The sequence below is a fragment of the Oncorhynchus gorbuscha genome, linkage group LG23 (assembly GCF_021184085.1).
Source record: "Oncorhynchus gorbuscha isolate QuinsamMale2020 ecotype Even-year linkage group LG23, OgorEven_v1.0, whole genome shotgun sequence".
Classification (NCBI taxonomy): Eukaryota; Metazoa; Chordata; class Actinopteri; order Salmoniformes; family Salmonidae; genus Oncorhynchus; species Oncorhynchus gorbuscha.
Genome location: NC_060195.1, coordinates 2232459 through 2251095, shown reverse-complemented (window position 1 = coordinate 2251095; position 18637 = coordinate 2232459). Strand labels below are relative to the sequence as shown.

Below are 18637 nucleotides of genomic sequence, written 5' to 3'. Positions count from 1 at the left end.
AAATAGAATGATGACGCTATTATAAAAATGTAATTACCTAAGAAATACATAATGAGAACTGATAATTGCCGTCTGTCGACGTGAGTGTAATGTTTAGTGTTTATTTACGTTGTTTATTTCCCGTTTTGTTTATGTTCTATTCTATTTGCTTTGGCAATGTAAACATGTTTCCCATGCCAATAAAACCCTTTGAATTGATTTGAGAGAGAGAGAGAGAGAGAGAGAGAGAGAGAGAGAGAGAGAGAGAGAGAGAGAGAGAGAGAGAGAGAGAGAGAGAGAAACAGAGGAGCGTGAAAAGGAGGAAAGGGAGGAGAGAGGCAAGCGGAAATCGCGGGGCCGTTAACAAGGATTTAGATGCATAGTGCGCGCGCCACGGAGCCATGGGAACTCGCCGGGTCAATTAGCTGCGTCGCATAGCCACATGAACAGAAGACAGATAGACGGACCGGGGGCTCGCAGAGGCCCTGGGTGAAGCGGAAAAACGGAATAGCGCACGACAAGAGTGCAGCTTCCAGGACCCCAGAGAAAGGAGACTAACCGCCTCGAGCCAGGATGCAGGGACTGAGCTCACGAGCCCACGCTTTCTCCGTGGAAGCGTTGGTCGGTAAAACGATAAAGAGGATGAAGAAGGAGAACGGAAAGGACACGAGCTCACCGGGAGACACAGAGACGGAGACAAGCTCTGTTCGACAGGAGACATACGAGCACGGTCGGTCAACTTTAACCCGCGCGCATCTCTCTGTTTTACACACGCACTATTCTGCGACGAACTTGAATTAAAAAAAAAATTGTAAGACAGAAAATGTATATAATAATGTAAAATAAAAACAGTACAGTGTATTGGAGTGATGTCTTTGCTTCTTCTGAGAAGCACTGTCCAAGTAGTAAAATAGAAGCACTGTCCAGGTAGTAATATAGAAGCACTGTCCAAGTAGTAAAATAGAAGCACTGTCCAAGTAGTAAAATAGAAGCACTGTCCAAGTAGTAGAATAGAAGCACTGTCCAAGTAGTAAAATAGAAGCACTGTCCAAGTAGTAAAATAGAAGCACTGTCCAAGTAGTAAAATAGAAAACAACAACAGGTTTTGTGGCTTTGTGTTCAGTTTGTAGGACTACACGTTTTTCACTTCAATGGTTTGTCAAATTGATATGTTTTAATTAAAGGAAACAGCTGAAAGCTTTACACTCAAATGGAATCAAGCCAGCAGCATTCCGCATGTTTAGGATGCAACAGTTCTAATTTATCAACAACATAGGAATGTCTTAAACTGTTCCTTTACACAAAAAGATGACCCAAACGACCAGAGGAGGAAGGCTGGTAACACGCCAAGAAGGCTGGGAGAGTGCGACTCTGAGCCGGGGAGAGAAGAAAGGACAAGGACGGGAGATAGTGACTCTAACCCGGGTAGAGAGGAGAGAGAGGTCCGGGTGGAGCTCCAGGGATCGGATCTGTGGACCAGGTTCCATGAGATCGGGACAGAGATGATTATTACCAAAGCCGGCAGGTAAAACTGACCCCTTCACACGCCTACCAAACTGTCAAATTACAGACCTTTACACAAGCTAGCTAAACTAGGTAAAACTCAGACCTTTACACACTAACACACAGTAGCCAATACACTACACTATGGACTAAACACTAATCAAACTGTTAATTCATCTGATTTACAGTATGAGGATGATACACATTGGTCAGGAAAGAGGGCCGTACAATCGTATAGGCGTATAGGTGTGTTACAACAAGTCACTGATGTTGCACTTGCAAAAACATATTTTATATACAGGCCTATAGCCTATTATACAGGCCTATATTCTATTACACAGGCCTATAGCCTATTATACAGATTTATAGCCTATTACTCGATTGATGTGTACGAAATCTTTATGTAGGCTGTATCTACAGTTAGCTAATTGTATTTCCGTTGTATAAGATGACCGCCAAATTAAATGTACATTTTGCTGCAGCCTTTGAACTATTGAATGTTTATTTCACCAATAGAAAACACGTTTTTACACAGTTAAAACAACAACAGCAGTTTGTGTAGGTGGGGAAAAAAGCTAAAGGGCTTGTCGAGTATTTACTTTACAGGGTCAGTACTACCCCGTAAAAACTACATGGGGATGCTATATCATTTTATAAAGGCCATTGGAATTTTTTAAAGTATTTTAGGGTTGTATTTTGTCATAGTATTTTAGGGTTGTATTTTGTCATAGTATTTTAGGGTTGTATTTTGTCATAGTATTTTAGGGTTGTATTTTGTCATAGTATTTTAGGGTTGTATTTTGTCATAGTATTTTAGGATTGTATTTTGTCATAGTATTTCTATAACTTTATATTCTTTGGCTCTTATCATATAATTAACTATGTACACGCTTTATTCCTCAGGAATTAGAGCTCTGTTATTTTGTTATTACATTTTGGGGTAATTTTGTCATTTTCATTTCTTTGCATATTCTTTCACATTTTTATAACAGTTTCATAAAAGCACATGTTATTCTACATAGCCTAAACATTTCATGACTTGTTGTAAATTGTATTATCTTTGTTGCTGAAAAGTTCTTTTGAAACATTTGATAGTCCTTTTTATGAGATGAGTAATGCCCTCGTGGCCTCAGAGATTCACCTTGACTGAGGCCCGCATTCTCTCTTTCACTGGTGTTACACTTCCAACGAATTTAACTGACGCATCAAAACACTGATCTCTGTTCGTTGTATTAGTTCTCCACACTAGCTGATATTTAATAACATTATGGATTGAATTAAATACGCTTATTATATGATGACCATTTTAGCTCATTTGTCCTACTTTAAACTCTTTGTGTGTGTTTTATACAGGAGGATGTTCCCGTCCTTGCGCGTAAAGGTGCGTAACTTGGACCCGTGCCAGCAGTACTACATCGCCATGGACGTTTTGCCCGTCGACTCCAAACGATACAGGTAGACCCTAAACGTATATGTAGCCTACAATTGTAAATTGCACGAAAGGAAATGGTCTCCTATTTTAGAAACGTACTTTAAAACCAGCGCATTATTATATTATTGTTAGTGAAGTCAACTTGTCAACTCTAGGTGGACAATAGAGTTGAAGGATATTCTATTCTGATATTCTATTCTGATATTGTGTTCTGATGTTCTGTTCTGATATTCTGTTCTGATATTCTGTTCTGATATTCTGTTCTGATGTTCTGTTCCAATGTTCTGTTCTCATATTCTGTTCTGATGTTCTGTTTTCATATTCTGTTTTGATATTCTGTTCTGATATTGTATTCTGACGTTCTGTTTTGATATTGTCTGATATTCTGTTCTAATGTTCTGTTCTGATATTCTGTTCTGATGTTCTGATATTCTGTTGTGATATTCTGTTGTGATATTCTGATGTTCTGATATTCTGTTGTGATATTCTGTTGTGATATTCTGTTGTGATATTCTGATGTTCTGATATTCTGTTCTGATATTCTGTTCTGATGTTCTGTTGTGAGATTCTGATGTTCTGTTGTGATATTCTGATGTTCTGATATATTCTGTTGTGATATTCTGATGTTCTGATATTCTGTTGTGATGTTTGATATTCTGATGTTCTGATATTCTGTTGTGATATTCTGTTATGATGTTCTGTTGTGATATTCTGATGTTCTGTTGTGATATTCTGATGTTCTGATATTCTGTTGTGATATTCTGTTGTGATATTCTGATGTTCTGATATTCTGTTCTGATATTCTGTTCTGATGTTCTGTTGTGATATTCTGATGTTCTGATATTCTGTTGTGATGTTCTGTTGTGATATTCTGATGTTCTGTTGTGATATTCTGATGTTCTGATATTCTGTTGTGATGTTCTGTTGTGATATTCTGATGTTCTGTTGTGATATTCTGATGTTCTGTTGTGATATTCTCTTGTGATATTCTGATGTTCTGATATTCTGGTCTGATTTTCTGTTCTGATATTCTGTTCTGATGTTCTGTTGTGATATTCTGATGTTCTGTTGTGATATTCTGTTGTGATATTCTGATGTTCTGATATTCTGTTGTGATGTCCTTTTCTGATTTTCTTTTCTGATATTCTGATGTTCTGTTGTATTTAGGTATGTGATATTCTGATATTCTGATATTCTGTTGTATTTAGGTATGTGATATTCTGATATTCTGATATTCTGTTGTATTTAGGTATGTGATGTTCTGATATTTTGTTCTGATATTCTGGTATTTGTAACGGCGTTCGTCTGTTGAAGGAAGAGAGTCGGACCGAAATGCAGCGTAGTGGTTACTCATGACTTTAATGAAGGAAAACGGAACGATACATGAAATAACTCATAAATACAAAAACAACAAACGGAACGTGAAACCTATTACAGCCTATCTGGTGAACACTACACAGAGACAGGAACAAACACCCACAAAATACAAAGCGAAACTGAGGCTGCCTAAATACGGTTCCCAATTGGAGACAATGATAAGCACCTGACTCTAATTGAGAATCGCCTCAGGCAGCCAAGCCTATATCACACCCCTAATCAGCCGCGATCCCAAATAATACAAACCCCAATACGAATACAACATATAAACCCATGTCACACCCTGGCCTACCCAAACATATAACAAAAACACAAAATACAATGACCAAGGCGTGACAGTATTCTCTTCTGATATTCTGATATTCTGTTTTGATATTCTGTTGTATTTAGGTATGTGATGTTCTGATGTTCTGTTATTCTGTTCTGCTATTCTGTTTTTACCTATGTAAAAACACTATCTTTACCTACCTATTTACCTATGTGATATTCAGATTTTCTGTTCTGATATTCTGATGTTCTGTTGTATTTAGTTATGTGATATTCTGATATTCTGTTCTGATGTTCTGTTGTATTTAGGTATGTGATATTCTGATATTCTGATGTTCTGTGGTATTTAGTTATGTGATATTCTGATATTCTGTTCTGATGTTCTGTTGTATTTAGGTATGTGATATTCTGATATTCTGATGTTCTGTGGTATTTAGTTATGTGATATTCTGATATTCTGTTCTGATGTTCTGATGTATTTAGGTATGTGATGCTCTGATATTCTGATGTATTTAGGTATGTGATGTTCTGATATTCTGTTGTATTTAGGTATGTGATGTTGTGATGTTCTTTTGTATTTTGGTATGTGATGTTCTGATGTTCTGTTGTATTTATTTTTGTGATGTGATGTTCTGTTGTATTTCGTTATGTGATATTCTGATGTTCTGTTCTGATGTTCTGATGTTCTGTTTTATTTAGGTATGTAATATTCTGATGTTCTGTTGTGATGTTCTGTTATATATAGGTATGTGTACCACAGCTCTCAGTGGATGGTGGCAGGAAATACGGACCACTCCTGCATCGCGCCGCGCTTGTACATGCACCCGGACTCCCCGTGCGTGGGCGAGACGTGGATGCGTCAGGTGATCAGCTTCGATCGGGTCAAACTGACCAATAACGAGATGGAGGACAAGGGACACGTACGTCACATCTCTCTATGTGATCTACAATCATTTAATCTACTGTGTTCTATTACTATCTGACTGCTAATCTATAGGACTTTATTAAACATGGCTGGAATGCTGTTTTAGCCAATCATCATCCAGGATCCAAACTACCAGGTTTAAAACTACTTTTATAATCCGGGTAGTGTAGGTACTGGATGCTGATTGGATGGAAGCCATGGTATATCAAACAAGTCATTCTATTATAAACTGGTTATCAACATTATAAACTGGTTATCAACATTATCAACTGGTTACCAACATTATTAGAAGAGTAAACAAGTCATTATATTATAAACTGGTTACCAACATTATAAACTGGTTACCAACATTATAAACGGGTTATCAACATTATAAACTGGTTACCAACATTATAAACTGGTTACCAACATTATAAACTGGTTACCAACATTATAAACTTGTTAACAATATTATAAACTGGTTACCAACATTATAAACTGGTTACCAACATTATAAACTGGTTAACACCATTATAAACTGGTTACCAACATTATAAACTGGTTACCAGCATTATAAACTGGTTATCAACATTATAAACTGGTTATCAACATTATAAACTGGTTATCAACATTATAAACTGGTTAACAACATTATAAACTGGTTAACAACATTATAAACTGGTTATCAACATTATCAGAACAGTAAACAAGTCATTATATTACAAACTGGTTACCAACATTATAAACTGGATACCAACATTATTAACTGGTTACCAACATCATAAACTGGTTACCAACATTATAAACTGGTTACAAACATTATAAACTGGTTATCAACATTATAAACTGGTTACCAACATTATAAACTGGTTACCAACATTATCAGAACAGTAAACAAGTCATTATATTATAAACTGGTTACCAACATTATAAACTGGTTACCAACATTATAAACTGGTTAACAACATTATAAACTGGTTACCAACATTATAAACTGGTTACCAACATTATAAACTGGTTAACAACATTATAAACTGGTTATCAACATTATCGTAACAGTAAACAAGTCATTATATTATAAACTGGTTACCAACATTATAAACTGGTTACCAACATTATCAACTGGTTACCAACATTATAAACTGGTTACCAACATTATAAACTGGTTAACAACATTATTAGAACAGTAAACAAGTCATTCTATTATAAACTGGTTACCAACATTATAAACTGGTTACCAACATTATAAACTGGTTACCGACATTATCAGAACAGTAAACAATTCATTATATTATAAACTGGTTACCAACATTATAAACCGGTTACCAACATTATAAACTGGTTTCCAACATTATTAGAACAGTAAACAAGTCATTCTGTTATAAACTGGTTACCAACATTATAAACCGGTTACCAACATTATAAACTGGTTTCCAACATTATTAGAACAGTAAACAAGTCATTATATTATAAACTGGTTATCAACATTATAAACTGGTTTCCAACATTATTAGAACAGTAAACAATTAATTATATTATAAACTGGTTACCAACATTATAAACTGGTTTCCAACATTATTAGAACAGTAAACAAGTAATTCTATTATAAACTGGTTACCAACATTATAAACTGGTTACCAACATTATTCGAACAGTAAACAATTAATTCTATTATAAACTGGTTACCAACATTATAAACTTGTTACCAACATTATAAACTGGTTATCAACATTATCAGAAGAGTAAACAAGTCATTATATTATAAACTGGTTACCAACATTATAAACTGGATACCAACATTTTTAACTGGTTACCAACATTATAAAATGGTTACCAACATTATAAACTGGTTACCAACATTATCAGAACAGTAAACAAGTCATTATATTATAAACTGGTTACCAACATTATCAGAACAGTAAACAAGTCATTATATTATAAACTGGTTACCAACATTATAAACTGGTTTCCAACATTATAAACTGGTTACCAACATTATCAGAACAGTAAACAAGTCATTATATTATAAACTGGTTACCAACATTATAAACTGGTTACCAACATTATAAACTGGTTAACAATATTATAAACTGGTTATCAACATTATAAACTGGTTAACAATATTATAAACTGGTTACCAACATTATAAACTGGTTTCCAACATTATAAACTGGTTACCAACATTATCAGAACAGTAAACAAGTCATTATATTATAAACTGGTTACCAACATTATAAACTGGTTACCAACATTATATACTGGTTAACAATATTATAAACTGGTTACCAACATTATAAACTTGTTACCAACATTTTAAACTGGTTACCAACATTATAAACTGGTTACCAACATTATAAACTGGTTATCAACATTATAAACTGGTTAACAATATTATAAACTGGTTACCAACATTATAAACTGCTTACCAACATTATCAGAACAGTAAACAAGTCATTATATTATAAACTGGTTACCAACATTATCAGAACAGTAAACAAGTCATTATATTATAAACTGGTTACCAACATTATAAACTGGTTACCAACATTATCAGAACAGTAAACAAGTCATTATATTATAAACTGGTTACCAACATTATAAACTGGTTACCAACATTATAAACTGGTTAACAATATTATAAACTGGTTAACAATATTATAAACTGGTTATCAACATTATAAACTGGTTAACAATATTATAAACTGGTTAACAATATTATAAACTGGTTACCAACATTATAAACTGGTTATCAACATTATAAACGGGTTAACAATATTATAAACTGGTTACCAACATTATAAACTTGTTACCAACATTATAAACTGGTTACCAACATTATAAACTGGTTATCAACATTATCAGAACAGTAAACAAGTCATTATATTATAAACTGGTTACCAACATTATAAACTGGTTACCAACATTATTAACTGGTTACCAACATTATTAACTGGTTACCAACCATATAAACTGGTTACCAACATTATTAACTGGTTACCAACATTATAAACTGGATACCAACATTATTAACTGGTTACCAACAATATAAACTGGTTACCAACATTATAAACTGGTTACCCACATTATTAGAACAGTAAACAAGTCTAATAATGACAGTAACCAATTTATAATTACAATAAGGCTCCTCTTGGGTTGGTGGTACATGGACAATATACCAGGGGCTAAGGGCTGTGTGCAGGCTGTACTCCGCATTGCGTTGTACATAAGAACAGCCCTTAGCCGTGGTATATCGGCCATATACCACACCTCCTTATTGCTTAATTCTATTTCATCACTGTATTTTATGGTTCAAGAATAAACAGTTTACTGAAAGAGGCTTCACACTATCTGAGATGAGAAATGTTTTGTTAGAAAAAAGGCTAGAGTCATGATGAAAGTTAAAATGGTTACTGCATGGTGATGGTGTCCGGTAAGTCACATCACCTAACCCTAACCTCCAAAACACAACATACATGTCCAAAATGCATTTCATATCTATGTTGTGCTGATTGACATCACATTGACCTCGTTCTCTAAATTACTCTCTTGGTTCAGATCATTCTACAGTCAATGCATAAGTACAAGCCTCGCGTCCATGTGATCCGCCACAACCCCCGGCTGGACCTATCAAAAATCCCCTCGCTGCCCACTGAGGGTATGGCCAGCTTCTCCTTCCCAGAGACAGAGTTCACCACCGTGACAGCCTATCAGAACCAACAGGTACTTTCTCTCAGCCAGTCAGAACCAATAGGTACTGCCTTTTATCAATCAGAACTAACAAGCACTTACTGCGTCAGCCAATCAGAACAGCGAATCAGAACAGTCTATCAGAACCAAAAGTTAGTTAACTCAGTTATTGACAATATGATTTTTGTATTAATGCTAACACAGTATAATGGAACAGGGACTGTGGCTTCACTGTGGTCTGAACTAGAAAATCAGTATAATGGATCAGGAGGACTGGCTTCACTGTGGTGTAAACTAGATACTCAGTACAATTAATATGGAGGACTGGCTTCACAGTGGTCTAAACTAGAAACTCAGTAGAATTATTAATGAGGATTGGCTTCAATGTGGTCTAAACTAGATACTCAGTACAATTAATATGGAGGACTGGCTTCATGTGTGTGTGTGTGTGTGTGTGTGTCCATGTGACCGTGGTGTTGCCTGTGGTCCCTGCAGTAACAGAAGACTCTCGTGGATTGGCAGCAGCTCTCTTCATCAGGGTCTACTTCACTTCTGCTGGATGCATAATAATATATAAAGGCACACGCACACACACCATCTGGTCAGGACAGAAACACACACACCATCTGTTCAGGACAGAAACACACACACCAGAATGTCTATTTTTCATGTATGATGAGAGAGAAGTGAAAAATGTCCTAAATGACCAGGGGATTGGATGCTCCCTACCCAGCCGTGGACCCCTTGCACCCTCCTAAAGGCATTCAAAACCATTTCAAAAATGTTTTCCTGGTAACCCATTCCAATCACCAGGCGCACGGCTGTCCATTTGCAATATGTTTCATTGGGCATTTACCATCACGAATTTGACATGCTCAAAAATACTGCAGAAATGCGAAATTGACTGGCCCGATGAACTCGGGTTGGCCGGGCATTGATAGTGGTTCCTCTCCGTCGCTCGTTGTGTTGATTTTATCATGTCCATTTGGAGATGTTTCTTCACTGTTTAAACATATTACAAATGGACAAATGTCAGCCAGCAAGTCAGCGTCCATCATTCAATTAAATATCATTCTGACACCAAACTGATACAGACCGACACCAAACCCACTTTTCCATCTCGTTTAGAAGCAAACTACCACATATTTCAGAGCAGGCCCAAAATTCAGAGCGCCTTCTGTTTAACTTGCTTCTGCTGGAAGTGGTTTTGGAGGGCCGGTAGGAGGCACTCTTTCCTCTGGTCTAAAAAATTGGGGACACTGCCCTGTGTAGGGTGCCGTCTTTCAGATGGGATGTTAAAACGGGTGTCCTGATTGTCTGAGGTCATTAAAGATCCCATGGCACCCCGATGTCCTGGCTAAATTCCCAATCTGGCCCTCAAATCATCATGGTCACCTAATAATCCCCAGTTTACAATTAGCTCATTCAACCCCCTCCTCTCCCCTGTAACTATTCCCCAGGTCGTTGGTGTAAATGAGAACGTGTTCTCAGTCAACTTACCTGGTAAAATAATAGAAAAAAATATGTATATTTTTTAAAACTTCTTATGGGCAGGTGGAACGGTAGCGTCCCACCTGGGCAACATCCGGTGAAAGACGGAGACGGAGAATCGTAATTGTCTTTACCGGAGAAAAATACCAAAGAACACATTCTCATTCACGCGCTTGGAATACCTACAACCAAAATGGGAGCCACCTAGAAAAACTACAATTTCTGGATCATTTTTCCAAAAACCAGCCTGAAACTCTTTCTAGAGACTGTTGACATCTAGTGGAAGCCCGGGAACTGCAATCTGGGAGGACTTCGCCTTATAATAAAAGTGACAGCCATTGAAAATAGTGGTAAGCTGAATCTTTTTTGGGGGGGATGGTTTGTCCTCGGGGTTTTGCCTGCCGTATCAGTTCTGTTATTTACATTTACATTTACATTTAAGTCATTTAGCAGACACTCTTATCCAGAGCGACTTACAAATACTCACAGACATTATTGTAACAGTTGTAGAAACTGTAGAGGGTGTTCTATCCAAATCTACCAATTATATGCATATCCTAGCTTCTGGGCCTGAGTAACAGGCAGTTTACTTTGGGCACGCTTTTCATCCGGACGTGAAAATACCCTACCCAAGAGAGGTTAAACCATAATAAGAACTTAAAGTAGTTACGTTTTAGCTGCGCATCCAGTTCTCACATTATTTGTTGGCCTATGTGAGGCGATCCCGAATCCCGAGTTTCGGCTCAATAGGTCATTCGGTGCCTGAGCAGCGACCTTAATTTGTGCTGAAAATCCACTTTTTCCGGGCGTTGCTATGGGGTCCTTGGATGAGCTATCGGACAGAAATGTTAGGGTCTGTCTCCATGGGCTGAGGCGGTTTCAATGCACCTAGTCTTGCAAATCTGGGACTTTTCTAAATGTCGTCATTTTTGTGATGGTCAAAATGAATTGAAGTTATTGCAAATGTACAAGGCTGTTTCTCGGTCTGAGAACCTTCTAGAGCCACATAACTCACCACGAACTATCGAGCACTAGAACAGGTTTCTAATGTTTCAGAGCTCTAGGTCTGATGGTTCTTTGATAGTTCGAATGAAGGTAACTATTGCAGGCTCTGTGTGTCTCTAAGCCCCACACTGTGTCATTCCGTACTTGCTGTGTGTGTGTGTGTGAGTTTTTATTGGAAATCTGATGGGAGAAATGACTGATTTACAGTTCATGAGGCTTGCCTAATCACACATATGAAGTTTTGGAAAGATGTGACCTTTTTAACCCTATGAAACAACCCCTACAGAATATTGAGTTTTAAGTCTTTACGTACAGAATTGAATTATTTACAGAAGGTTGAATGAGTGTGTGTTATTACAGAAAATCACAGAAATCTCGCAGAGCTCCGAAACCCACCTTATCTTCTTCTGAACACGCTGCAACTGGATCTGTTACTTAAAAAAAAACATTTCTTTGAACATCACCAATTCTACATTGTACGATTTCTCGTAAATTACGATAGATAAATGGCTGGTTCTTTTCTTCCGAACCCTGTAGGTTCATGTACTTTGATGTGAAGCGGTCAAATTATCACTCTATTTTCGTTTTTGACCTTTAATCCCAGAAAAATAGCTTTAACTCAAAAAGCGTTGAGGCCTCGACGCAATCTTGTTTCTGGGCTAACAGCCCATTAGACCAAACCTATGCTCCCCGAGTTTCATCTTCGAAGTCTTTTCCATTTAGGAGAAATGGCCATGTCATAATTGGTGATTTTTTGTACATTTGCAATAATAAGCCATTCGCCATCTGGTGAAATTTAGCGGGACAGCAGAAAATGACAAAAATTTGAAAATGTTATAAAACGGAAACCGAATGTCCGGGAGACTTAATTCGATGACATCCCTGAAGATCTGGCCCTGGTGCACGGCCATCTGGCCATCTGCGAATTTTAAAAACATTTGCGGGTGTCTAAATGGAGTTTCTCATCGATCATACAGCAAATGCTAAAAAGTGCCCTTCATGTATGAAAGGCCGGGTTGCCCAGCAGGGATCTCTTGTCCTCTGAAGAATGTCTGGTGGTAGAGTGGATACTTTGTATTACCGTCATTGTGTGGTAGAAGAGATACTTTTTCCGTCGTTTACATCTGCTGCTGCTAACTCAACGGCTAGGAGGTATCACTTCTTTAGTGAATAAGAGTTCAAAGTTCATACCAAGTTGCCATAATTTGAGCTCAAGCTGAGGTTGACTTAGTTCTGTAGTTGATATTAGCCCTTTTAACGTCTGGACAGCAGTCCTCACGTCCTTGGGAACACAAGTTGAATTTTACGTCAACAGGCTTTTGTAGTGGTGGGAGAAAAGGGCGTGTTTCATAGTTCGCAACCAATGTCTTTTCATTTGGGCGGGGTCACTGAGTGAGCGGAGTTTTACTTTATGAAAACCATTCTCTCATTTAGAAGCTAAAATTCATTTAATCTTTTCACAAATAGTTTTATATTTAAACATTTAATAAATTGCACAACAATTCCATGTGAATCTGATAACTAGAATGTGTAGACTTTCCAAGATACAGTTTATGTCATCCTGTCATTAGTTGTAATGTCTCGACAACAACTGATCTGAGATAATATTCTTTAAGTACCAACGCATATTTTCAGCTGGTTGGATTACCGAAATATGGTTCCTTTACCCACCCTTTTCATGTTAGCATACTTAACAAAGGGCTTTCCAATGAGTCAACTCTATAGAGTAGAGAGAGGAAAGGGAGGAAGGTATTTATGGGGGTCATAAACCTCACCAACAGGCCAATGTCGCTGTAACTACATTACTACTATCATCACATCACTGTAGCTACATTACTACTATTATCACATCACTGGTGCTACATTACCATTATCATCACATCACTATAGTGACATGACTACTATCATCACATCACTGTAGCTACATTAACAATATAATTGCACTACATTTACATTTACATTTAAGTCATTTAGCAGACGCTCTTATCCAGAGTATTACAACTACATTACTACTATCATCTATCATCAAGCTGAAGATGACGCCGATAGCCATGGCCACTCTGTTTCTGTCTCCTGAGCAACTTTGCAGTATTTTATTCTCACATTATTAGAACGTTTTATTATTACATTAAGCCGAGCCGGGAAGAACTTTTGGATAATAGAGCAGCGGTAACTGACTGTTAAACCAAATAGGGATATCTTCTGTATATCACCCCTGCCTTGTCACAACACAACTGATTGGCTCAAACGCATTAATTAAGAAGGAAAGAAATTCCACAAATGTACTTTTACAAAATTCACCTGTTAATTGAAATGCATTCCAGGTGACAACCTCATGAACCTGGTTGAGAGAATGCCAAGAGTGTGCAAAGCTGTCATCAAGGCAAAGGGTGGCTACTTTGAAGAATCTCAAATATAAAATACATTTGGATTTGTTTAAACCTTTTTTGGTTACTACATGGTTCCATATGTATTACTTCATAGTTCTGATGTCTTCACAATTATCACAGAATGAGAAAATAGTAAAAATAAAGAAAAACCCTTGAACCCTTGAAAGTAAGTGTGTCCAAACGTTTGACTGATACTGTAGGTCATATTGTTTCTGGCCCTGACCCCTGCTACAGGGGTCACTATGACAAGCTGTGACTTGGGAAACTATAGCTCCTACTAAACCGGCTTTTCCCAAACTCGGGTCCAGGTATGATGCCGTCGGGGGGTATGCCAAATAATTTGTATTTGTATTTATTATGGATCCCCGTTAGCTGCTGCCAAAGCATCAGCTACTCTTCCTGGGGTTGAGCAAAATTAAGGCAGTTTACATTTACATTTAACATTACATTTAAGTCATTTAGCAGACGCTCTTATCCAGAGCGACTTACAAATTGGTGCATTCACCTTATGACATCCAGTGGAACAGTCACTTTACAATAGTGCATCTAAAACTTAAGGGGGGGGGGGGTGAGAGGGATTACTTATCCTATCCTAGGTATACCATTTTAAAACATTACAATACATTCACAGATTTCTCAACACTCTGTGTGCCTAGTCAAATAATTAACATCCAATCACATTAACCGTTACTCTCTCACGGGAATTCCACTAACCATATGTAGCCAAACGTAGATGCTACTCATTCCCTTTGCTCGAAAATGTATAAATGGTTACAAAAAGTAAAGCCCGCATCCATAGAGACACTTACTACACTGCTACTACCAGCAGTACTACACCTGCAAACTGTCAACAACACACGCTGTTCTGCTTCCACGAGCACATCCAATGCTAGCCTCAGTAATTCTACATGTTGTTAGCCCAGCTAGCATGAACACTGACAGTTGTGAATCTGATGCAGCTGAAGAGCTACTTCTCCCTTACCCAGGAAAGCACCAAGCTACTGTCCCCTTACCTGGGAAAGCACCAAGCTACTGTCCCCTTACCCGGGAAAGCACCAAGCTACTGGCCCCTTACCCGGGAAAGCACCAAGATACTGTCCCCTTACCTGGGAAAGCACCAAGCTACTGGCCCCTTACCCGGGAAAGCACCAAGCTACTGTCCCCTTACCCAGGAAAGCACCAAGCTACTGGCCCCTTACCGGGAAAGCACCAAGCTACTGGCCCCTTACCGGGAAAGCACCAAGCTACTGTCCCCTTACCCAGGAAAGCACAAAGCTACTGGCCCCTTACCGGGGAAAGCACCAAGCTACTGGCCCCTTACCGGGAAAGCACCAAGCTACTGGCCCCTTACCAGGGAAAGCACCAAGCTACTGGCCCCTTACCCGGGAAAGCACCGGAAAGCTACTACTGGCCCCTTACCCGGAAAGAAACTGGCCCCTTACCCGGGAAAGCACCAAGATACTGTCCCCTTACCTGGGAAAGCACCAAGCTACTGGCCCCTTACCCGGGAAAGCACCAAGCTACTGGCCCCTTACCCGGGAAAGCACCAAGCTACTGGACCCTTACCCGGGAAAGCACCAAGCTACTGTCCCCTTACCCAGGAAAGCACAAAGCTACTGGCCCCTTACCGGGGAAAGCACCAAGCTACTGGCCCCTTACCCGGGAAAGCACCAAGCTACTGGCCCCTTACCCGGAAAGCACCAAGCTACTGTCCCCTTACCCGGGAAAGCACCAAGCTACTGGCCCCTTACCAGGGAAAGCACCAAGCTACTGGCCTCTTACCGGGGAAAGCACCAAGCTACTGGCCCCTTACCCGGAAAGCACCAAGCTACTGGCCCCTTACCCGGAAAGCACCAAGCTACTGTCCCCTTACCCGGGAAAGCACCAAGCTACTGGCCCCTTACCAGGGAAAGCACCAAGCTACTGGCCTCTTACCGGGGAAAGCACCAAGCTACTGGCCCCTTACCCGGAAAGCACCAAGCTACTGGCCCCTTACCCGGAAAGCACCAAGCTACTGTCCCCTTACCCGGGAAAGCACCAAGCTACTGGCCCCTTACCAGGGAAAGCACCAAGCTACTGGCCCCTTACCCAGAAAGCACCAAGCTACTGGCCCCTTACCCGGGAAAGCACCAAGCTACCGGCCCCTTACCCGGGAAAGCACCAAGCTACCGGCCCCTTACCCGGGAAAGCACCAAGCTACTGGCCCCTTACCCGGGAAAGCACCAAGCTACTGTCCCCTTACCCGGGAAAGCACCAAGCTACTGGCCCCTTACCGGGGAAAGCACCAAGCTACTGTCCCCTTACCCGGGAAAGCACCAAGCTACTGGCCCCTTACCTGGAAAGCACCAAGCTACTGTCCCCTTACCCGGGAAAGCACCAAGCTACTGGCCCCTTACCCGGAAAGCACCAAGCTACTCTCCCCTTACCCGGGAAAGCACCAAGCTACTGGCCCCTTACCGGGGAAAGCACCAAGCTACTGTCCCCTTACCCGGGAAAGCACCAAGCTACTGGCCCCTTACCCGGGAAAGCACCAAGCTACTGGCCCCTTACCTGGGAAAGCACCAAGCTACTGGCCCCTTACCCGGGAAAGCACCAAGCTACTGGCCCCTTACCGGGGAAAGCACCAAGCTACTGGCCCCTTACCCGGGAAAGCACCAAGCTACTGGCCCCTTACCTGGGAAAGCACCAAGCTACTGGCCCCTTACCCGGGAAAGCACCAAGCTACTGGCCCCTTACCGGGGAAAGCACCAAGCTACTGGCCCCTTACCAGGGAAAGCACCAAGCTACTGGCCCCTTACCGGGGAAAGCACCAAGCTACTGGCCTCTTACCGGGGAAAGCACCAAGCTACTGGCCCCTTACCCGGAAAGCACCAAGCTACTGGCCCCTTACCCGGAAAGCACCAAGCTACTGTCCCCTTACCCGGGAAAGCACCAAGCTACTGGCCCCTTACCAGGGAAAGCACCAAGCTACTGGCCCCTTACCCGGAAAGCACCAAGCTACTGGCCCCTTACCCGGCAAAGCACCAAGCTACTGGCCCCTTACCCGGGAAAGCACCAAGCTACTGGCCCCTTACCCGGGAAAGCACCAAGCTACTGTCCCCTTACCCGGGAAAGCACCAAGCTACTGGCCCCTTACCGGGGAAAGCACCAAGCTACTGTCCCCTTACCCGGGAAAGCACCAAGCTACTGGCCCCTTACCCGGAAAGCACCAAGCTACTGTCCCCTTACCCGGGAAAGCACCAAGCTACTGGCCCCTTACCGGGGAAAGCACCAAGCTACTGGCCTCTTACCGGGGAAAGCACCAAGCTACTGGCCCCTTACCCGGAAAGCACCAAGCTACTCTCCCCTTACCCGGGAAAGCACCAAGCTACTGGCCCCTTACCGGGGAAAGCACCAAGCTACTGGCCCCTTACCAGGGAAAGCATCAAGCTACTGTCCCCTTACCCGGGAAAGCACCAAGCTACTGGCCCCTTACCCGGGAAAGCACCAAGCTACTGGCCCCTTACCTGGGAAAGCACCAAGCTACTGGCCCCTTACCCGGGAAAGCACCAAGCTACTGGCCCCTTACCGGGGACAGCACCGAACAACAGACAGGGATGTTGGACCATCGAAGAAGCGCAAAAATGATGAGGACTACATTGATTTGGGGTTGACTTACACTACCGTTCAAAAGTTTGGGGTCACTTACAAATGTACTTGTTATTGAACAAAAGCATATTTTTTTGTCCATTAAAATAAATACAGTGTAGACATTGTTAATGTTGTAAATGACTATTGTAGCTGGAAACAGCTGATTTTTAATGGAATATCTACATAGATGTACAGAGGCCCATTATCAGCAACCATCACTCTTGTGTTCCAATGGCACATTGTGTTACCTAATCCAAGTCTAGCACTTTAAATGGCAAATTGATCATTAGAAAAAAACTTTTGCAATTATGTTAGCACAGCTGAAAACTGTTGTTCTGATTAAAGAATCAATAAAACTGATCTGACCTTTAGACTAGTTGAGTATTTGGAGCTTCAGCATTTGTGAGTTTGATTACAGGCTCAAAATGGCCAGAAACAAAACACTTTCTTCTGAAACTCGTCAGTCTATTCTTGTTCTGAGAAATGGAGGCTACTGTGTACTACTCCCTTCATAGAACAGTGCAAACTGGCCCTAACCAAAATAAAAATAGGAGTGGGAGGCCCCGGTGTACAACTGAGCAAGAGGAGAAGTACATTAGAGTGTATAGTTTGAGAAGCGAGCGCCTCACAAGTCCTCAACTGGCAGCTTCATTAAATAGTACCCGCAAGACACCAGTCTCAACTTAAACAGTGAAGAGGCGACTCCGGGATGCTGGCCTTGTAGGCAGAGTTCACAAAGCTGTGACTTTGGAAACCATAGCTCCTACTAAACCATGTAGGTTATATTCCTAACCCTCTGTCTGTCCTGATTTGTTGTTTGTGCTGTCAGATCACCAAATTGAAGATTGACAGGAACCCATTCGCTAAGGGCTTCAGAGACCCAGGACGGAACAGGTAAACAAACACAGCTATAAAGTGTCTACATCACACCATATTCTCCATGTAGTTCACTATTTGAACACTTCTGAATGC

The 18637-nt window shown here is 40.5% G+C and overlaps 1 protein-coding gene across 1 annotated transcript; it reads left to right on the top strand.

The window, feature by feature from the left end:
• Positions 1-388: 388 nt before the first annotated feature.
• On the top strand, positions 389-18563 carry tbx22 (T-box transcription factor 22). The gene is made up of 6 exons (XM_046325028.1): positions 389-709; positions 1288-1504; positions 2836-2937; positions 5304-5478; positions 9018-9182; positions 18495-18563. The coding sequence occupies exons 1-6, from the start codon at positions 553-555 to the stop codon at positions 18561-18563; spliced, it is 885 nt and encodes a 294-aa protein (XP_046180984.1). The 5' UTR covers positions 389-552.
• The last annotated feature ends 74 nt before the right edge of the window (positions 18564-18637 follow it).

Excerpts from the sequence above, each read along its gene's own strand:
- tbx22 (XM_046325028.1), top strand. The coding sequence starts at position 553 with ATGCAGGGACTGAGCTCACGAGCCCACGCTTTCTCCGTGGAAGCGTTG. Across the intron at positions 1,505-2,835 it reads ATTATTACCAAAGCCGGCAG|GAGGATGTTCCCGTCCTTGC; the intron begins GTAAAACTGACC and ends TGTTTTATACAG. Across the intron at positions 5,479-9,017 it reads AGATGGAGGACAAGGGACAC|ATCATTCTACAGTCAATGCA; the intron begins GTACGTCACATC and ends CTCTTGGTTCAG.